Source organism: Scomber scombrus, chromosome 6 (assembly GCF_963691925.1).
Source record: "Scomber scombrus chromosome 6, fScoSco1.1, whole genome shotgun sequence".
Taxonomy (NCBI): domain Eukaryota; kingdom Metazoa; phylum Chordata; class Actinopteri; order Scombriformes; family Scombridae; genus Scomber; species Scomber scombrus.
Genome location: NC_084975.1, coordinates 6,269,734 through 6,293,161, shown reverse-complemented (window position 1 = coordinate 6,293,161; position 23,428 = coordinate 6,269,734). Strand labels below are relative to the sequence as shown.

General features: G+C 38.5%; 1 protein-coding gene across 1 annotated transcript; it reads left to right on the top strand.

The window, feature by feature from the left end:
* Positions 1–1,795: 1,795 nt before the first annotated feature.
* Positions 1,796–21,557, top strand: ampd3b (adenosine monophosphate deaminase 3b). The gene is made up of 16 exons (XM_062420357.1): positions 1,796–1,951; positions 6,305–6,378; positions 10,649–10,871; positions 11,014–11,194; positions 11,492–11,657; positions 13,811–14,030; positions 14,117–14,246; positions 14,397–14,591; positions 14,974–15,105; positions 15,915–16,078; positions 16,888–17,014; positions 17,891–18,054; positions 18,412–18,532; positions 19,064–19,237; positions 19,806–19,916; positions 20,746–21,557. Exons 2-16 carry the CDS (start codon positions 6,321–6,323, stop codon positions 20,920–20,922), a joined length of 2,343 nt encoding a protein of 780 aa, XP_062276341.1. The 5' UTR covers positions 1,796–1,951; positions 6,305–6,320; the 3' UTR covers positions 20,923–21,557.
* The last annotated feature ends 1,871 nt before the right edge of the window (positions 21,558–23,428 follow it).

The following is a 23,428-nucleotide window of genomic DNA, read 5'->3' as shown; positions in this document are numbered from 1 at the left end:
AACCAGTATATTGATATACAGTAGAGGCTGACAGTGAAAATTAAGGCACGATTGTGTAACAGTACGTCAGAAACCCTCTTAACCCTTATCCACCCACAAACCCACCCAATTCAGGTCAGAACCAGACAGGGACTTTGTATTTCTTAAAGTTTTCTAAAAGTATATTTCTCGTGGAAAGCAGCAGAAAATACCTTTACTTGGCAACAAGGACACCAATACTTTCTATAAATGCAAATACAAATTGGCAGCAATGGAATATAATATTCATAATTATGTTTTCATTAGTGTAAAATCACCTGAAAATAACAATCGTTGTGTTTACGTTAGCTTAAAATGAGCCCTTTATATATGGAGCCGGTCCTCTTCCACGGAGCCCGCCATCTTTCTACAGTAGCCCAGAACAGACAAACCAAACACTGGCTCTAGAGAGGGCCTTTCACATTTGTCATGGGTTTTGTGGCCAAAGTAGGTTGTGGAAGACGAGGGGGAGCAGTATTCAGTTGGCTGCAATATGCAACCTCACTGTTAGATGCTACTAAATCCTACACACAAGTCTTTTAAATCAAGTCTCTTAAAATACTCTATAATATAATCACTATCCTGTAAATTCTTTATAAAGAACCATAACCATGAAAAGGTTGAGGGCTCAGTAGAGGAGAATTCAGACTCTGATCAGGGGCCATGACAGGGTCTTACACTGTTGGCAGATTTTCCTTCACTGTCCAGATGGTGGTGTCATAAGCCTTCCTCCACAACTCTGACAGCACTCACAATAAAAAGGTTCACAAATCAATCACATCAACAGTAATTTTGCCATAACATGCATTTCAATTTCTTTTAATGATGAACTGTACTAAATAAGAACGGTAGCATTAACATTTGTACTGCAAGTAAATACAAATTTAAAAAAGGTAAGAGGGCTGCAATCAACAAATATTTGCATTACATTAATCTGCAGATTATTGTCTCAATGAATCGCTTGGACAATAAAGATAACAGTGAAAAACACCCATCATAAATTCCTCGTATCTAAAGTGACATCTTCAAATGTCTTGTTTTTTGTGACCAACTCAAAAATCCCAAAGATGTTCAGTTTAGTATCATTTAAGGTGAAGAAAAGAGGCAAATTCTAATCATTGTAGCTCTACTGTATAGTTTTGATTAGATAACTATGTAATATAGTAGCTCTGGAAAAAAAGTTATTATTGTAAAAGTTGTTCATGATAAAAAGAAATACACCCTAAAGTGCTCCGACAGAGACGTAACATGGTGGCATCTGGTCTATTAGGTCTTTTAACATTAGATGACCTAAACACCCATCCAGGGTCAGTCAGACCTGGACCAGGGTCACAGCAGAACAGGTCAAGACAAACTTTAATTTTCTTCCTTTTTATTTTAAAGGACTTCCTTATACTCTCATTTTCATGTGTGGAAAAACCCTGTTGATATTTATAAAAAAAAGATTTGCCTAGCCTAAAGTTATGGTAGGCAAATAAATGTTTCTATAAATAGGATTAGATTTAGATGATTTTTTCTGTCCTCTGTAAAGTGACAATGAGATGCGGCGAACGCAACGACCATACATACTGTACATCCCGAATCAACACAGAGGGAGGGGTCTATAAATACTTTTCCTGCTGTTCAGAACTCACACAAGTACTAGTGCAAAGACAAGCTTCCTCCAGCACTTCCTCTAAACACACTCACCACCAGTGATACAGATCACTTCCTGAAACTCCCTTTTTTGGGGACTGGGCGCTGCAGCTTCATGTGTTTAAACTGTGCAGCACTGTTACACTTGTCTCCACACACTGGCAGTGAAAGGGTAAAAACAGGGCTGCGTGTCTGCTGAAGAGGCTGCTCTGACAACACTTGTCTTTTGTCGTGTGACGCCTAACAAGGTTGTCTGCAGGGTCGTGCACAGTTTTCACACCTCTTGGTACTGCAAACAGTAAGTACCCTGCTCTTTTCAATTCTTTGGCTTTTCTATGAGCGTTTTCTATGTGGCGTCTTATCGTTTTCATCACATTGCATTCTTTCTAGTTCAGATGCCCGACTTTATATGGTAGTATGTGTTCACAAGGGAACCGTTGCTTTATGTGGCCTCAGTTGTCATTACAGTTAAAATAATGTACAGTTAATATGCAAATGTTTGGGGAGTGAGAGATAATTTACTAGGTCTATGTTCATGTTTTCCACACTAGCACGTATCTTGACATATTGGAGACTAACATAATAAGTTGTGACGAGCAGCAGAAAGTTTTTACTCTTTATTTGAGCTTGCCTGGTCTACTCTGCCCTTGTTTCTGTAGGTGTGTTCTTGCACTCATAGTTCAAAGACGAGCCAGGTCGTGTACTCTAGAGACTATAAATATCATGCAGGTATGAGTGTCTGTGGTATGTGAGTGTCTCTGTCAGTATGACCTCTTGGAAAAAATAAAAAAGGTAAAAAAAAGAAAGACTATAAATAGGATTATGGGACAGCATCAATTTGACATTTCATATTTATTTGTTCATATTTATGACATGAAAGGGGAACTCACTGTTTTTCATCTGACTATTTAGAGTTTCCCCTTCCGGTGTGCTGCCATGTATAAAGGGGTTGCAGATGATATGAGCATACACTGATTACATTACTTGATTTTTTTTTTCAACAGAAATAAAAACCCATTTAGTTCATTTTCATCTATCAGCGCCCGCATTCATCAAATTAAAAATAAAAGTAAAAAACTAAACATGTCATCAGTACTTAGTTGCACGAAGAATGCAACAATTATAAAAATATAACCATCTGCAGAGTCGATCACAGAGTCGATCACAGAGTCGATCGCATAGTAGCGGAGTGAGAAATCTGTCCTCCCTCCTGCTCTCTGCTGTTAACACACGTAGCTGTTAGCGATCAGCTGCTCTCGTGTCTGCCGGGTTTTGGTGCTTGTTTTCAGCAGAAACTCTCCCGCTTCCTGCCTGCTTAGCTTGCAGTCAGGTTGTTTCTTTAGCTGCAGCTTTACCATCACACAAACACTCTCTTTCGACCAAACACACTTGCTTGCTAAACATTCCTTAAAAAGGAGCTACGCTACACTTTTTTTTCAATTCCCCGATGCTTATCTGTCTGCAGGCCACCAAGCTTGCAATACACTGGCGGTAACCCTGTTGTTTACTAGTGAAAACTTGTATAAAGCCCTTTTGTGACGAAATCTGATAAACTGCCTCGGGCGATGTCACTTGTTTGTGACCTTTTGTTGCAGGGAAATTACTCGTCTGCCTTTCTGCCTGGGGCCTTTGTTGTTTTGCAAGATAAGGAGAAACTCATCTTTCTTGTGGGAAATAATAGTCATTCTGCATGCCTAAACAGATTGAGTTATTCAATAGAGTAAATGAGTTACTGACACCTATAAAAGGTCTATGAAGGTCCTGAACTAAACTGCCTGAACTGAAGTGTGATTGTGTCCTTGGAGTACAATTCATTCTTTTTTAATTAAATGTTTACCTGTATCTTTGTGGTAATGAAACACTGAATGAAGAAGACTGATCTTGAGTCGATTGCAGTTGTTTTTGTTTAGACCGACTCTGCAGAGCAACAAAAGCACTTAAGTCAAGCAGATAATAAGCGTCTACCCGGTAAGAAGCACAGTCCAACCACAGACACGGAGCATCCAGTCGTGTTTATAAACTATTTATATGTTGTTCTCAAAAACAGCTGCTTTTAGGAAAAATCCAGTATTTCTGTGGTCTCAATGGCTAAAACTTGCATGTCCATGAACACTTTCAAGATTCTTCCCTCACAATCACTAGAAGATGTTGAATAAATAAAATAATAAAGGCATTTTTAATGAAGATTACTTGTATAGTTATAAGTTTAATCAGAAATCCTGCTAAGTACAGCACAGTATCCTTATCCGATGCCACTTCCCGCTGTGAAACATAATGAGAACAAATGGCTATATGCACAACAACATTGTTTACTCAGCCATTATGTAGGTTACCATATAAGTAGTGTTATATAATGACATTCCTTTATCTGAGTCAGACTTTCTGTGCAGGCATTTCCTCAGAGATGCAACAAGCCCAGTCACGCTTTTAAAAACCAAAGCAGTGGCTGGAGATTGGCTGAGTAACTTTCTGTAGATACTGATTTGAATGATTGCTGTAATTGAAGCTAATCTAAAGTATCTATAATGCTACTGTAGTACTGTCATTAAAACTAGTCTAAATTATCTCTACTGCTTGTATCTGTGTCAAAGGGTATTCATGATTATATGTCTGTTGCATGCTGAATAATAGGAAGATCTTAATATACACAAACCTGATGTAGTGATCTGAGCTCACTGACACGTCATTTCAATTCAGAGCCTCCTAACATTCAAAAGAACAATGTTGCAATGTTTGTGCTGTGTGTACATCGGCCTTCAACTAGCAAAAACAGGAAATTCCAAAACCAACATGGCAGCCAATGTGAAACTCTTTCAACCGGCTACCAGTCTGTTTTTTTTTTTTCTTCTTTCTGCACCATTAAGTTCTCCATCAGTCAGTCCTACACCATGTCCACATCACCATAAAGACCTGAGAGGTGAACCCTTACAGACTTTGACTGTCAGTAAAGGTGCAAGTGCTCTAAATGCCGTGTGAGGGATGGGACACTGCTTTGTGAAATCAAGCGTTACGTGGGCAGATATATTTCTGAAATGACACATGTAGGTGAACAAAACTGAGCATTTGTTGATTACTTCCTGCATATAATCATAGCTTAACAAACAAACAAACATAACCACATCTTCATAGAATAAAGAACAAGAGCTTCCTGCTATAAACCGGTTCTCTCCAGGCCGGCTCCTCAAATCTTTTTAACCATTTCAGACTTTTCCTGATATTCCACTTTGGGTTTTTTTTAACATGAGAATGCAGTGAATTTTTGCAAGATTTCGAGGTGTTTTTCCATTCACCCAACTCGTTAGCCAGCCCATCAATCCCTTACATATCAACTGCCTGCAAGCAATTGCTCTTTTTACTCCATTGAATTAAAGTGCATTTTGCAGCACAGCTAATAAATCTATGATATCTCTATTTTAGACTCTCCAGCTCTGCATCCACTCAAATGTCAACACTGTAGAGATTGTTTTGATAAAAATCTATTAAACTAACATCTTGAGTACAGCTTTATTTGGATCAGCAACTATATTGATAATCGATTAATCGTTCAAGCCATTTTATAAACAAAGATGTCAAGAATTCTCTAGATACATCTTCTCCAATATGAGGATTTGCTGTTTTAGTCTCATATCCTTAGATTTTGGAGTATTGGTTCAAGATAACATTAACAATGATTTAGCATTTTTCACTGTTTTCAGATGTTTTATAGAGCAAACGTGTAATTGCTTCATTGAGAAAATGGTTGGCAGATTAATTGATCATAAAAATGATTAGCTACAGCTTCGAAACTTTATTTTTTTCCTTGAAAGACATAAAAAGATTTGGCCAAGAATTTTTGGATTAAAAAAAGATAAATAACTTGGTAACATGAACACTTTCTCAATTTGTGAAAATACTCTATTCAGTATTTAAAAAATGCCCTTCTGTTTATGATTTTGGATTCACTGAGAACAGCATATGTGTTTGTGTTAGTGTGTATGTGTGTGTGTACGTGTGTACGTGTGTGTCGTGAGGAGACCTGTTGTGCATGTCGATCATTACAAACACATGTTGCGTGGGGAAGCACTCAGAAGGCTCAGAATAATACCAGTTAAGTTAGGATTTGGGGAATTTAACGCTGCTGCAACACCAAACATTTCTCTCTTCCCACCTGCAAGGCATAAATATCTGTTATTTTAAGAATGCTTTGTGGCATCCTGCTTCTCACAACCTCATAAACAAACAAACACACAAACATGACCTAAATAAGGAGATGAGGATGCAGATCTCAGGCCCTGACTATAATATATAGTCACGGGCCTATAGATGGTTCCTTTTCCTATAGATGGTTTTCATGACAAACTAAAATATGAAGTTTGGGGTTCTGAATTCAACACTTGACTCATTATTCCAGCTAAGAGAGTGTTTATGTTCATATCTGCATATATATATATATATATCAGAGTTGTGACAGAAACCTTCTATGATTAACTATACAAGGTGACAAAGAGCAGAGAACAGAGGTTAATCCTGAAGTGGAGCAAGACTTTTGAAATGTCGGTTCAAAAGAGCACTACATAACTTTGGGAGGGGTCACATATTTACTCGCTTAACTTCAGCCGTGTGGACTCAACTATAATTACTCCGGTTTTAATCTAATCTTTGTTTCTTCCAGGTAAATACCGATCAAAATGAAGAGAAGGGACACGCCTCTTTTTAAGCAGCAGTCTACACCTTGCCTTGGGAAAGGTGAGTAAATATTCGAATGCCGTATGAATTTAATATGCAAAGGTGGATAAACATTATAATCTCGCTGAGGAATCCTGATGTACTACATTTAAGTTATTGTGCCACAGCTCAACAGGCACCTGTCAAGAGTGTGGATAAATAAATTATCAGCTCCATTTAACATTCTTGTTCCACTGGTTTAGTACACTGCAACATAAAATCTGCTGCTGACAAATATAAGGAACTAGCAGGTTTTGAATATGTACCTTGTTCAGACCAGAAAATACTCAGAAATAGATGGCATGCACACAAAAAGAGGAAGAGTAAGTATTGAATATTAAAACCTTTTACTCTCTCTGTGACATGCTAAAGTCGCATTTTGCAGGGCACACATTTAATATCTTAAGCTATTGGTACAAAACTGTAAAGCATGTTGATTTCTTGAACACTAACTGCACAAAATATATGATGATAATGAAAGATCAGTGCATAGAATCTACAGTGTGCAACTACTATCTAGTGTTGAATAAGGACCACGGCTCAAAGTAGCAGCAGTCTAATGCTGTTAAAATATGCAACAAGGTGGTTGATTTGCTTCATTCACCAGCCAATAAAACAATGGTAATCTATTGAGTGGCTGCTAAACATTCACTAGCTATTTGGCTGTTGCGGGTTGGAAAAAAGTTATTTTTGAACCCTAATGAGGACACACACAGGTGAAAAACGTCTTTACTGATCCAAGTCCTTAAAGGCAGTGATACAAGTGCAACAGACCTGTAACAAAAGGCTGTTCAGAGCATGCACCCATTAGCTTTGTGAGCAGATGACAGCGCACCACCCACACGAACCGGTTCAACTAGTTTTCTTGAGGATTTCAGCATGAAGTGATGAAACAGCCAATTTTCTTCCCTTTTCTCAGTGACAAGACAGTCTCTCCTAATGAGAGAGCATATGCACTTTTGCTCTTAATTTGCACAAAACACCTTTCTCTTTCTCTCTTTGAAAACTGACATATTTAGACTTTCCCTTCCATCCCTCTGCACTACAGTCAGTAATACTTTCCCTTTTTCAGAGTCTTTGCCATCTTCACACCATCATAAATTAACCCCATAAGTAACACATTTAAACATATACTGTACTTGGCTTCTTAATCTCTTTCTCGATTAAAAGGATTTGAATTTCTTATTGAAGTAATTAGTCTACTACAGAAAGCTGACAGTAAGCCATATAAACACATTCACTGTGGCTCTGTGAACCTTGTTTGAGAACATGGTTGCTTAACCATGAGGGACGTTGGTGTATTTTGAGAATAATCTTAAAAGAGAATGATTATTTGCTTTTGGTTCATAACGGAAAAAATGACAAATCCAAACTAACCAACAGTTTACATTCAGTGAGTGACTCTGAATGCACCAGAGGTTGAAACTAAACTTAACCCAACGTCATCTGGGGAACATTTAAAAGAGTTTTCTAATGCACTTTCCCAGGGATTTAATATTATCTTAACATTATAAGAGAAACACAGTGTTTAAGTCCCTCATTTTTGCCATATTTCACTGATGGCTGCTCACATGTAAGCAACCAGTTGTGACATACCAGCATGGATTAGCAGCTCCTGTGCCATCACACTCTCAGCACCCTAAAATAGAGGCAGAAAGGGACACTGTAGACAGCAGCAACCAGCAGCTGCATTATACATACAGACACCAGACACATAAACAGAGGAGCAGAGCCTGACGAACACAGTCGGGAGTGAAAACCCGGAGAGACGCATCACAGATACGACAAAGATACGACACACACACACATATACACACACCAGACCAGAGGACAGTCTTGACAGTGTGAATAGGTTTCAGCAACACTTAAAAGTATTTCTCTGAGACTCAACATCCACCTGAAAATAGAGGAACCAAAGCTAAGTGCTAGGGAGTCTAGAGGAGACCGAAGCAGACACATGAAAGCTGAAATACTTGGCTCAACAGGCAGAGACTGAGACAGCCAAACATGGCCCAAATCACAGCAGAAGGTAAGAGACAGTCAGAGTTTCCTCTACTGAGCATGAATCTGACATGCAATGTGATGGCAAACAATCATTTATTATGAAGTTCATTCATTGTCTGCAGTGTGAGGCACTACGTTGGTGACATTTGACCATAAGACCAAAGGAGACCATGCTTTCACTGTTTTACTGATTTACCCGATGCTTGATTTCTTATTGTGTTTCATGTATGTTATTCTCTTAATATTGCATTGTGTGAAGCACCTTGTAACTTAGGTTTTGAAAGGTGCTATAGAAATAAAGTTTATTACTATTATTATTATTATTGTTTGATGGAAATTCACTTTTTGATACCAAGATAAGTCTTAACATATGTAGACCAGTTTGTATCCAAAAACGGAGTGAAATATATCGTTAAAAGTGATAATTGTGACATTTTGATGATGTTGAACTTTGTATTTGACATGTTAACTACCATACGACTATATCAATCGAAATTTTATTGCATGGATGTTGAAAAGCATACCCAAACTATTTTTTTGTGTAGCTCATGTTTCTATAGCCGCCAGGATGGGGGGGAGGGGGGGCAGGGAAGATGTAGGTCAAGGTCACCGAAGACTGCTCAGCTGTTGCAGTCGAGAGAGCGTGCACGTGTGGAAAGCTTCCGAAACAGGCAGAGAGCCGCGCCAGTGTGAGAGCAAATGCTAACTGTGTCATCTGTGAATGCCGCCAGACGTCCTCAGATAGATACGGTTGCTTGTAAGCACTCAGTTTGATGGTGAGTCAGCAGTAGAGCAGCTTGTTATCCGATACGGCTGTACAGAAGATCCTGTTCTATGCTTGTTGTTTCAAATACCTGCACATGGACTGATTCGAGCACTGGCCGAGTGACCTAGACCGGCTGCAGCAGTTATCAGAATAGCCACACATCTCCACCGCTGATGGGATGTTGGATAGCAACAGTAGTTTCACACCAGAGGGTGGGCAAAACTATTTCAAAAACAACTCTGCTGTTCGTCAGAAGTCAGATAAAAATATACATTCAGAGTCTCGGGTTTAAAAATAGCATCGCAGTTCATGCCATGGGTTTGAAACATGTTTTTCTTCCCACCGAAAAGTCTTGAGAACTAGAATGATGGCATGCTAGAGACTGGTTTTAATGACAAAGGGGTCAGACGTCCCCATTCCAACTGCAGTAATAGCTGGGAATTATAATCCTCTGAAAACATATCTGGAGATTCTTGGAGAAAATGTGCTTACTTTAACTTTAATGAACATATCCTTTGTTGCTCTATTTACAGTTTCAGCTAAGATGTTATGTTTTAAATTATATTATAGATATCAAAAAACAATAAAACTCAATAAAATAGACTTATTTAACTATTGTTGCAATATGTTTTGCACCCAACTGAACACCACAACACACAAACAGAACAACACAGTTCATGTTACGGTCTTAGTGCTTTTCCCAGAGGTGTGTGGTCCAGGAAAGGGTAATCATTACCCTGCTTCTGCCCCCGAGGGGTTAAGAGGTCACGTCACCAGTCTAGAACACATCAAGGTGATAAACTGTGTTTACTGTAACTTGCCTCATACGTTGGCAGAACACGTCGCCACTATGAAACAGGAGCCGGCTGCCCAAGACATGTTTACTGGTTTGAGTTAAGAGGATGAGCTCATCCCTCACCTAAATCTTCCTCGCCTCTAACTTGTGGTCACAGGTCTCATGTTTATCACGCTGGTATTTGTATTTGCTGCCACTAAGATCATGTTTTTGTTGTTTAAAGTATTGCCATATTTATCATATTTCTGAGACATGCTAGAAGGTTCCTCGGATGATAAATTGGCGTTATAACGTCAACACTGGCGTCTCACTTTCTAGTTAACCAGGAAAACCTTCTTCAGTAACGACTGCTGACAGCTATGGGAAATTAATTTCTCAGTAATCGCAATACAACCACAATATGACAATGCTGCAAGCTTCTTTTATTTGATATTGTAATGTAACTTGTTTTTATAGTTCTCAATGAATAATTACCCACTAAATATCAAACTATGGTTACAGAACGAGGATGAAAATAAACCATTTTACCACAAAATAATACACAGGAAACAAAAAAACCCACAATGAAGCATTTACTGTAGCCATTACCTCAAACCAACTTAAAAATGATCCTTTTAACTTATGAATAAATGTGAGCTCATGTGAAAACGCAGCCTTCTTTGGCTATATTAAAAAAAAAGCACACACTTGTACTAATTTTATTGTATTTTTTTAAACTCCCTTAGACATGCCGCGGCTTTTCCCAAAAATGTCGATGGCAGAGGTGGATGAGAAGGTGCGGCTGCTAGCAGAGAAGGTTTACGCCTGCGCCCTGAAGGAGGAAGACAACAAGGATGCTCTGGCTCTGTTCACCGTGCCTGAGGACTGTCCCATCGGCCTGCACGAGGACAGGGAGCGGGCGCTGAAGAAGGAGCTGGCTGAGCAGCAGTCTGAGGAGACCACTAAACGGTATCAAGATATCTGATCAAATGATTCTCTATAAAGCATTTGTACCATAAATCTCCAGACTACAATAATACACAGTTGGTTGCAGTTTTAGTTTTTAAGTGGAGTAATGCCTGTCCTCTCTCCTCTGCTGTGTGTCAACTAGGAAGAAGACTTTCAGGTTGAAGCGTTCGCAGTCGGTGTCTTTACAGATACCCACCTGTTCTACTGACTGGGCCGTGCCTGTGATTACCCCGCTGTTCAGTCCGACCGCACCTGAACCGTCACTACCTGAGTCTTTTCCAGAGTTTCAGAGAGTTACCATCAGTGGAGACTACTGTGCAGGGGTAAAGGAGGATTTAACACTCTCCCTCGCATATCCACGTAACACAGACTTTATCTTGTGGCTGCCTCACATGCCTCCCCATCATAAAAACTAGTGCTATCATTAAAGCTTATACACAAACAGCTTCCAGCAATCTGACATGAGGGAACAAATCTTAGAAGCTGCTTGTGTCTCAGTGAGGCTTTAATAGCCAAAACACTTTCATTGAGATACTTTCTCAATACTTTAAACCAATATATACACACATAAATATATATATTGTTTTTTAAGTGTTAAAATCTTTTCATGACATTTCCAGATTACAGTTGAGGATTATGAGCAGGCAGCCCATAGTCTCCTGAAAGCTCTGTTCATCAGAGAGAAGTACTCCAAACTGGCCTACCACCGCTTCCCCAGGACAGCCGCCCGCTTTCTCAGAAGCGCCGAAAATGATAAGTGGAGAGAGGAGGATGAGGTCTTGCCAGGTAAAAGCATTCAGACTATAATTTTTCCTCACTGGAAAAACTCAAAAAGTCATTAAGTGTGTTTCATACTTTAATTGTTTTTTGTAGCCTATACACTTTACAAGTAGGGGCACATTTAGCTGATTCTCCAGCTCAACTAATCAAACCTGATTCATACTTGCCACGTCTGCATGTCTGAGAGGCTCTAAAAGATATCTCATGTGGAAGCCAACTGTGCATGAGAAAGAAAAACAAAAACAGAGGCTGTGCAAGGTGAAACTGTACGTCACTATCTACGTATTATAGAAACAAAACTCTGTTTAACTCAGCTAAACACAACAAACAAAAGAAGCTCATCTAGTTTTATAATGTTCCCCCGGACTATAACATCTATACAAGTGTGTGCATTTGTTGTCTCCAAGCAAGCATGCAGCCGTTCATGTCCGTATCACAGTCTGAAAAAACCTTTATTTAAAAGTTACTTCAAGGAATGTTTGATTTATGGACAAAAGTGGTAGTGTTTCCAAGAATGAAGACTGACAAGCGCCACAGCTCCTGCAATAAAGACCTTGGTCTGGCTAGCACGTGTATTTGTTTTGGAAGTGAGTGAGGTGTTTGCAGGATGCATAGCGATGACGTAATGTTTCTCTTTGTAACGATGTAAGATTTATTCTTTTAATATGACGATGGTGAAACAAAGTAAACTGTCGTACATCTAGGTTAAAGGCACCTTCCTGCAGGATTGTGGGAGAGGTGCCATGAAACACAAATTAATGTTTAATTTATTAGATTCATTCTTTTGTTCTTGCCAGTGCCGCTCCCTCTCTCCATTCCCTCTCAAGCTCACCTGACCATCACCTCCCCTTCTCTTTCTGTCTTTCTAAAATCAGTCAGGAACCTGTCAATGAGTCAAATATTACTGTTAACGTTATCAAGTTGAGAGAAATGTCCTCCCCTCGTCCAAGTAATGACTGTTTCATAATCCGTTCAAATGTCCTTGTAGTAACTTTAAGTAAGGAACAAAAAAATAAAAGGATTGGTTGAATCTGTGTCAAGTGAGGGCAAAAACATTTCCTTTCTTTGTCAGACACACGGCTGTGGTCAACTCAGACAGAGCAAGTCACACACTGATAAAACACCTGTTATATACCACAGCCAGATACCAAGAAATATAACCACTGAAACAAGTACTGTCATTTGAAATGTGTTGTTAGACATTGCTTCGTGACAACAGCTCAACAGGTAGAAAAGAGGAACGCAATAAATTAAAATGTACAAATGTGCACAAGGTAATGTGTGAGGTAGTATCTCAAAATGGAAATGTGCAAAGTAGATAAAGAGTCATTTAACAGTAAATTAACCGTAGTGTGCACAGGTGACCTGAATAAATAGTCTACTGTGGGTCAACAGTAAAATAACAGTACTTTAATTAGAGCACTGATGTAGATGTAGTGGCAGTAGATTGTGAAAGTTGAACATTTTTTAATACTTTTTTTTTTTTTTTAAACTACATAAATATAATTGTATGAGCATGTAGGGTTTAAAGAAATACTGGTAGTAAACTATACAAAGAACACAATATTTAGAGCTGTGGTTTATACTCTGAACTGCCAGCACTGCTTTAGACAGAGAATAAAGATAACAACTTTATTTCTCTGCTTGATGAACTTGAACTTAGTTGTAAAATCTTTAACTACAGAAACCATCGTTTATTTAGACTAACCAGATAACTGGATAGTCTGCATGTGCAACAGGACAACTATTCAACGACCTAAAGTTTAGCATGACATCATATAACTATGACATTAGATAACTAATGGGTGTGGGCTGCAGGTGCAACAAAGAGCATTATGTCTACACACAACCACAACCATCAGAAGAGAAACAAAGGCGTATTTAGCCTCGAGTCAAGTTGCTCTTTAAATATTTATGATTGTCTTGCTGCTGTTTTTGTCCATACAACTTTAATAACTTTTTAACTGTGCTATCAACAGTATTTTAAATGGCTGAGTAGCAAAATTAAACACAGCAGACAACACGAAACATGTTGTTCGCTCCTAGTAAAGTCACAGTTAAGTCAGTTCAGCGATGGTTCATTTTGATTCTTACCTAAAATGTTCCTTCGACACCTGATTGATTTGTCACTGACCCTAATCTACTCCCATCATCTGTAGACGTCTGGCCTGTCCCTCATGAGGGGGAGGACCCATACTCCATGGAGGGTATTCCCGAGGACCTGAACTACGAGATGAAGATGAAGGACGGCATAGTCCACGTTTACGACAATGCTGAGGCCCTGAAACAAGAGCAGCCCCACAGCCTCCCTTATCCAGACCTAGAGACCTTTGCCATAGACCTGAGTCACGTCCTCGCCATGATAGCTGATGGCCCGACGTAAGGAACACGAAATGTTCTAATGGGCCATCTAGTAGTGAAAATGAAATATTCTTCTGATGATCTTGTGTTGTGTTGCTTCACAGGAAAACCTACTGTCACAGGAGGTTGAATTTCTTGGCCTCTAAATTCTACCTTCACGAAATGATGAATGAAATGGCGGAGCTAAAGGAGCTGAAATGCGTTCCACACAGAGACTTCTACAACGTCAGAAAGGTCGGTCGGTGGTTTGTCATCTGGGCTTAAGCGTTTTCTTTACAGCATCAGAAGTTATTAAAAAGTCTCATCAGTTTATGGATGTACTGCAACTTGTACAATGAAGTTATCCACATATGACGCATGCTTTGCTTTGTGTCAAAACAATAGGTGGACACACATATACACGCTGCTGCTTGCATGAACCAGAAGCATCTGCTGAAATTTATTAAGACCACATACCAGACGGAGGAAGACCGTGTGGTGCTGGAGAAGGGCTGCCAGAAGGTTACGCTCAAGCAAGTCTTCAACAACCTCAACATGGACCCTTATGACCTCACAGTGGACTCGTTGGACGTGCACGCTGTAAGAACAAATTGAAAAAAAAAAAAAGTCTTTGATTAAGATTAAATCCACATTTTTTTGCCACACGGTTTCACCGTTTATAATGCATCCAAAAAAACAACAAACATGACCATGACGCAAATGTATCAGGTAATCACATGATGATCGTGTGCTTGCATGGATTTGTCATCAACATCTAAAAGCACATTTCACCAACCTGTATTTGTTGACATAAGGATGCAATTATGGGTGCTCATGCATTTCATATGGTGTTACACAACAACTTCCATGCAAAGTCCTGTTAATGTGTAATCTGAAAATAATCAATACAGTCACTTTGTTGGAATGAGAATGCGATCATCAGTACATAAGATTCACCCTCTCTCACGAATGGTTCTTCTAGGGAAGACAAACATTTCATCGGTTTGACAAGTTCAACTCCAAATACAACCCCGTGGGGGCCAGCGAGCTGCGGGAGATTTACTTGAAATCAGACAACTTCATCAAAGGAGAGTACTTCGCACGTATCATCAAGGTAATAAAATGCTAATATCATTTAAAAGTACACAGGTGTTTTCATTTATGTGGTCTAATTGGACCTCTGCTCTGGCTGAAGCTGTGCGGAGCTATGCGGACATTTCACAGGGGCACCAAAGTCCATGAACCCAATCAACCAAACGATGATGACGTTAACTACTTTATCCCAATAAAACTAATTGGAAGGCCTGTGTGATGTCACAGAAAGAGTCTGCATACTCTCAAAGTCCTTAGAGGAGATCTAATTAGGTTATTTTTCATTTGTTTAACCTAATTAGAATTAATTTGACATTTTCAACACTAATTCTTTAGGGCAAAAGATTAAAAAAACAAAACATAAGATAATCATTTATTAGTGCCAGCAGCAAAGTGGATAGCAAAAATAGAAAGAGCATCAAAAACAAGAAAACGAGCAATATGAACAAGAGGAAATACAAAAATAGTAACTTTATATTGAGAGGAATAACATGACGTCAAAGGTGCATGAGTACATCTAAATCTTTTTGCACGTCATATATTTAAAGTAAAATGTGTCTTTCTATATGAAACTTGTAATAAAATTGTGGCAATGCATCAAAGGTTTGAATAATAATAATAAGTGCGTGCTGCTGTATTATTAAATAACATTACTACAGTGCATAAAGTTGTTTTTATATGAGTAATGTTTCTTGCACTTGCTCTGTTGGCCTTTTAAACAGATGAAAGAATTATGTGTTATCTGTTCAGTGAGCTAACGCCAACAATTCGCTTCTGCCTCTGCTATCAATAAACATCACTGGCTTCCTGTGGTTTTGGCGTCTGTTTCAGGAAGTGGCGACGGAGCTGGAGGAGAGCAAGTACCAACACGCCGAACCACGTCTGTCAATTTACGGACGCTCTGCCAGCGAGTGGGATGGCCTCGCAAACTGGTTCATCCAGCATAAGGTCCACTCACCCAACCTGAGATGGATGATCCAAGTTCCCAGAATATAGTAAGTGCGGAGAGAAAGCAGAAGCCAACTATGAGACAGTGGGAACATTCCTCACCATAAGACAAACACTGAGATCATTAAGACAAGACAAATGGACTGACTTTTATTGTTTCCTATTTTTAACACAGAGATTAAGATAAAGTATTTCTTAAGTGCTTTTTGATTTATTTAGGGAGTAAAATTGTTCAATAAACCTCACATTTATGGTTTATTATTATATTTTGTTAATCTCTGAATTTTTACGCTTTTATCCTACCTCTGGCGTTTGCTCAATGCAGATTCGTGACAGTTATGATGGTGTTTCTTCACTTCCTGTTTTTATTGTATGTATGTAACATTACTACGTAGGAAAAGTGCCAACAAAGTCTGATTGATTGAATTAAAAAACAGTAATTACAACCATATCTGTGACCAGTTTTGCAATTTTCTTAACTCATAGATAAGGAAATCCAACTTTGGCTCTAAAATAATAAACTTAAGACAATTCATGTTTTGTTTTTTTATGGCTGGACAGCAGCGAGCCAGCCTCATTATCGCAAAACTCTCTCTCTGACTGACTGACTGACTGACTGAGTGATGAAGTTACATCATTGAGGCCGACAAATGGTGTAACTTTAGTCTGCTTAATGTCGCCACTTCCCATAACCGTCATTTCAAGTTAAAAGCCCTCTAGTGTTTCATACTGGGGTCCGGCCATATACTAGGTTTTGACCTACTCTTATTATGGATATCTAAGTTAGGCTAATGAAATGTGTTTTTGTGTTGTTTGCACGAGAGGATAAACTGATATGAGTCCCTTTGTCTTGCAGTGACATTTTCATGGCAAAGAAACTCGTACCCAACTTCGCCAAGATGCTGGAGAACATCTTCCTCCCTCTCTTCGAGGCTACAGTCAACCCGCAAAAGCACAAAACGCTACATGTGTTCTTAAAATACGTAAGTAGCAGCCTTATCGCCCATATTCAGAACCAGTTGTATTGTCGCTTCCATAATACAAACTCGGTACACATGGGGGTGAAATGTCGTTCTTGATAGATCAGGGTGTTCAGCTTTAACCTTTACATACTGTTCATATTCTAATCTACACCCTCGCAGTATGTCTAAGAATCCCCTTAAAAAGTGTCTATAACACATTTTGAACCACAGATCTGTTTAGAAAGCATCAATAGTTGATCTGACTGATCAATAAATGTGATTAAACCTTGATTAATGTTTCAGAGAGCAGAGAGAGTGTAGTTTTTAGGTGTTGCACCACTTGTTTTTGGAGAAAAAACACCTACTATCACATAATATCATGTCATATTTTACCTAAGACATGAAAATATAACATAGCAATAATGATTTTAATGTATTTTATTGAAAGTGAAAATGAGCAGAACTTTATGGAGCTGTGGGGTTTATTCTATAACCATTAGAGCCATCAGTCTTCACTGCTACATCATAACAAGAAATCCTCATAACTACTATCTTATTAAAACTGTTCACTATTCATTTAACATAAAGCCATGTCAATACAGGTCAAATTTGACCCAGAACAGTATGTAAGGGTAAAGGTAAAGTGTTACATTTATATGTGCAATGTGGGGTAGCTTATGTGCTGGTCTATTAAAATAACACAAGTAGTGCTTGTGTACAAAGCTGTGTGTACAAAGTTATATTTAGTGACACATTTCAACACTTTGGAAACAGAATGAGCAGATAAACAGCAAAGTCAAAATCAAACATCTTGTTGCACTAGTGAGTAGACATGCACGGTTATATAATAATATTTGTTTTGTAAACTGGGCTGAGCTGATCTTTGTTGTTGTGCAGGTGACGGGATTTGACAGCGTGGATGATGAGTCCAAACACAGCAACCACATGTTCTCTTACAAAAGCCCCAAACCGGAGGAGTGGATCACAGATGATAATCCTCCCTACACCTACTACCTGTTCTACATGTATGCTAACATTATGGTGCTCAACAACCTGCGCAAGTAAGTACTGCACGTCTGTGCACGCAACCACCCTGCAAAAGGTTGCAACACTAATCCAATAACACCTCAGAATCATGTTATTTGCTGAGTATGTTAATGCTGAAATGAAAACATGCATGACTTTAGTAAGCAAAGTTCAATCCGTCCTCAGTTTATTCTTGTTCAAGCAAACAAAGAGCGAGGAATGAGAGGGGGAGTTCATCACAGGCCTTTCAAAAAATGTAAACATGTTCAAACAGATTCCTTCAGGAAAACTCAGAGTTTCCAAAAAAAAAAGAAAAGCAGATATGTGCCTCATGAAATACTACATATTTGACTTACTTGTAACACACAGTGTCATTGTTTGTCCCTCCTCAGGGAGCGAGGACTCAACACCTTCCAGTTTCGTCCCCACTGCGGCGAGGCGGGCTCCATCACCCACCTGGTCTCCGCCTTCCTCACGGCAGACAACATCTCCCACGGCCTCAACCTCAAGAAGGTGAAGTGATATGAGGGTTTGATAAGCAATGTTTTGTTCCAACATCAGAGCGATCATCATGTAATCGTCATGTTTACGAACTGACAGAGATAGTATGATATAGTACTTAAACTGAGAAACCTGCTTTGCTTTGGCATTTTAACACTGAATGCCGTCACTATGTCTTTACTTAATTATCACAAGAGCCTCTCAAAATATCTTCATCTTGAAGTGCTTTTCATCTTCACACAGCAAAGGCCACATTTATTCTATTTGGAGCTCGGAAATAATCACAATGAATATAAACATGCTTAAACGTATTTAAATGATGACTTCTCTTCATCTCATGATCTACATGTGTCACTCTCGAGTCAAAGTTCTTGTTGCTGGTGATATAAATCATTTAATTTGATCACTTTCTGTGTGCTTTTTATGAAAAATGTTCATATTATTCCTTTAAACTCGGGTCATATCTCATCTAGCTTCCCTTTACACTAAGTTATGCCATTACTCATATTATTACTTATATCTACATCATCTTCTCCTCCTCAGAGTCCAGTGTTGCAGTACCTGTACTACCTGGCCCAGGTCCCCATCGCCATGTCTCCGCTCAGCAACAACAGCTTGTTCCTGCAGTACTCTAAGAACCCCCTCAGAGAGTTTCTTCAGAAAGGCCTGTGTGTGTCGCTGTCCACCGACGACCCCATGCAGTTCCACTACACCAAGGTAGGAACCACAGGAACCAGGATGGATGTTGCTTCTAATCACCAGTTTAGAGCTGAAATGGGTGCATTGATCAACAGAAAATTAATCAGCAACTATTTTGACAATTATATGAACATTTTCTGGTTGCAGTGTCTCATATGTGGCAATTTGCTGGTTTTCTTTGTCATATATGGCAATGAATTGAATATTTGAAGGCTTTGGATTATTAGTCTGACAAAACAAGCAAATTAAAAGACATCACTGTAGCCTTTAAGTGATTGTTAATGCAATTTTTAACATTTGATATACTAAACGATTAAGCAGACAAGAACTTGGAGACAGACGTTTTGGGGCCACTGAAATTTTACACCTGGGCAGCAATTATTTTAAAAGTTGAATAAGCTGTGCGACTTGTTACTAAACTTTTGTCAAGTTGTGCTACTTTATATAATTTTTACAGTGTAGTCCAGAGACATTTTCAAATAGTCAGTACAATACACAGTGGTGTGAGAATAACCAGACCTTTATACCAAATATAACTTCTTTAATATAACAAACTAATCACACATGTTTTGTTCAAACCATTCAGGAAGCTCTGATGGAGGAGTACGCCATCGCAGCCCAGCTGTGGAAGCTGAGCACCTGTGATGTGTGTGAGATAGCAAGAAACAGCGTGCTGCAGAGCGGCCTCTCACATCAGGTAAAGCCAAACCCTTTTTTTACTGTATTATTTTTTTTTAGTTTTAAGACTGTCTGGAAGACTTCACAAAAAGGTGAAGAAAGAGGGGAAAGGCGGAGAAACCTGCATTGTTATAATCTTTCTGACATATTCTCCGCTCTATATCTATCTAGGTGTGTGAATTTGAAAAAATAAATCCTGCAAGACAGAAAATAACCTCAAAAGAAACAAAAAACCCTCTGTTGCTTCATCTGACACATGATTTATGACATGAAGTGGCAACATTTAGGGACCTGCCCTTGACACACGCCCTAAAACTGCGTCCCTTAGTGAGCCAGTGCGTGAATCACTATGGCAACCATCCAGCTACTGGCAGCTGTTCTCATGCTTTTGTAGGAGCGAACAATATGGGTGAACTCTTTCATGGTGGCATTAATAGTACTGTAAATAAATAAATCATTTCAAATCTGTTAAATAAAATAACCAAATTGTATTTGTATGGTTAATTGAGCCAGCCTGATTCATCACATTAATGCCAAAAATCTTATAAAAATCCAATATTTCCATTTTCCATTTATATTGTCTCATGGTGCATATCATATTACTAAGCTCATATTACTTTTGCAAGTGTCTCACTGTAAAGGAAAACTATTCGGTCTGGCATTAAGCTGACTAACTGATACCAATAATAGAAAGGTCAGCCATTCAAACCCATTATAGTATCAGCCATGTCCCATATCGAGGTCACTGAAACACAACCTGATCTGGGTATAAAGAAAAGAGTCTGATATATATGCCTACAAAAATGTGCAATATCTGTTCTGAATGTGTTTAACTCTGTCATCCGCAGGAGAAGAAACACTTCATCGGCCCCAATTACCTGGAAGACGGACCGGACGGCAACGACATCCGGCGGACAAACGTGGCACAGATCCGCATGGCCTACCGCCACGAGACGCTGTGCAACGAGCTCAGTTTTCTGGTGGACGCCATCAAAGCTGACGCTGACTCTACCATCCCTGAGTGATTCAGCACACTAGGAGGAACTGAGGAGAAAAAAAGTGATTGTTAGATGGCATGTGTTAGTTTTTGTTGTTGTTTTTTTACATGATTTTGACCTACATTTAATGCTGTACTGGCTGTCTTTGGCCATCACTGTGTGCCTCGTTTTTATTTGGAATAGAGGTTAGATGTTTTCCATTGACAGGTGTGAAGTGTACTTGATGATTCACACATAAGTAAGAGAGGACATGATAAGCCACAAATCCTAATTTAGACGCATTTAGAAGCAGAAAAGAAAACTGTTTACACTGATATAAACCTCTCTTATAGCTGTAAAGTCACCACTGCTTTGTATTTTCTTTGTCACATAACATATATGCATGTTTCAAATGACTTACAGGTCAGATGTGCCTTTTACAAAGTCTGAATGAAGTCAATTGAATGAGAGCCAAAGAAATATTTGGGAGACAGGTGCAAGCAAGTGTGTGACACAAACTTCCAGTTCCAGCTGGTTTTCTGAGATCTAAAGTTTTATAGACACGTGTGGAAACGTCCAAATGTTAAACTACCTGATTAAAATGAATGTCTTTTTAAAAAAAATGTTTTTTATTTCTTCATCTAGTTTTTTTTTTTTCACATGTAAATAAAGACTACAGACCAGTCAAAGATGTTTTTTTGCTGTATTACTTATGGTTTCTTACTTTGCTTTTTGTAATTATGTGCCATAAAAATAAAAAATGGACTATAGTTCAATGTAGTTTTTGAGCTAACAGCTGACTTTACCATAGTGAACTAAGGCCCGCGAGCTTAAAAGTCATGAATATGTCATTAAAGTTTATATTTAGTCCTGTAAAAAAAAATAAAAAAAATAATTGCCTTACCAGATATATCCAGACTTTAGGAGACCAACTTTCCAACCATGTACTCTGGTCATTTTTTCATAATCAAATATGAGATGACCTGGTTAACTGGGACCTTCAAAGATGCAGAAAAAGGCCGTTTTCACCATAGAAAGTCCAACATTTTTGTTTGTTATTCATGAGTTAAGTTGGTTACAAGTTTGTCAGCCAAATAATTTAGCTGTCATTAACTTGTCAGTAATCAATAAGCTTCATTTAATGTATAAATTCATGTATTTACTGATAAACGTATTAGGGCCATATATGTTAAAATAAATAAATACTGAGCTGGGGAAGGGTGGGGGTAATATTTCTAGAAAGAAAACTCTAAAATTAAAGCCCTTTCCTCCTGAGCACAGTCAAAAACTCTTTCTCACCATCAGCACACACCTGGCTTGATTGGCATGACCTTTTAATCTGTGCCCAGCTGGCCTTTTACCGTGCTCCCCCTAGTGGTTGGGAGGAGCACTACCATTCAATGAAATCAAATATATGGCTCCTTCAGATCCTTATTGTCAGTGCAAGTATACAAAGAAACGCAGTTTGAGCAGTCCAATGCAGCATGCAAAATAAAATAAGATATAATAAGATATATGCACATAACACTGATACACATACGCACAAGCCAAGCACATCTCACCCATATACACAACACACACACATTCATTATGCTGACCAATTAGAAGATTCCCTTCAAATGTCCTTTCAATGTAAATGATTACGGGGCCTTAAATCCACAGTCATTTTGTGCAAAAATGCATTTAAACGTTTATCTGAAGCTTATATGACACTTCAGGAGTGTGAGTTAGTAATATCATGTGGATATCTGCCACATGGCATCAAATTCCCTCTTTGTGTTTCCTCGGACAGTGTTTCTTTATTGAGCTGTGGTGGAAGTATAGTAACAAAAAGAGGGACTTTGGCACTAAAAAGACTAACGTTGAAAAATATCTACTTGATTTGACTCATTTGGACGACTGAAGCTTCATATTAGCTTCAGATCAACTTTTTTTTTTTTTTGCACAGGACTGTGGATTTTGTCCTCCATAACTTACATTATACATACATCTTCTAATGGCCAGTATAAACAGGAGGAATGATTACAGCAAGAAAAACATGCATCAGTGTTCATTTGGTTACCTGACTGTTATTGAATGAATGTGATCTCATCCTTTTACTAGATCAGTCATTTATAATTAATACAATCTTTTCAACACTCATCCTAATCATCAGTGTGCTGAACTCTTCATCTGTCTCACTGCATTCATGAATAGCTTCAAATGTCTTGAATTGATGTCTAAAGTAAATTCAATAGAGCTGTGATTAACCTTAAGGATGAGAATTATGATTATAAAATATTAAGGCAAATATATTATGTTGACTTGTTGTAAAAATGCAAATTCCACAGTACTGGTCTGAAATGATGTATGAAATAAAGATGTAAAAATAACAATAAAAAGACAAATACAAATACATAACTTTAATGCTCCATCATTGCATTAACATTTTCATGCTTAAGAGTTTAATTGCACGTTTAAATAAGTTGGATAAATGCTTTTTATATGACCAGTTCTTTCCTTTGAAGAAATTCAAGAGATGACAGACACCGTGAGGTAACCCACATTTCTTTCA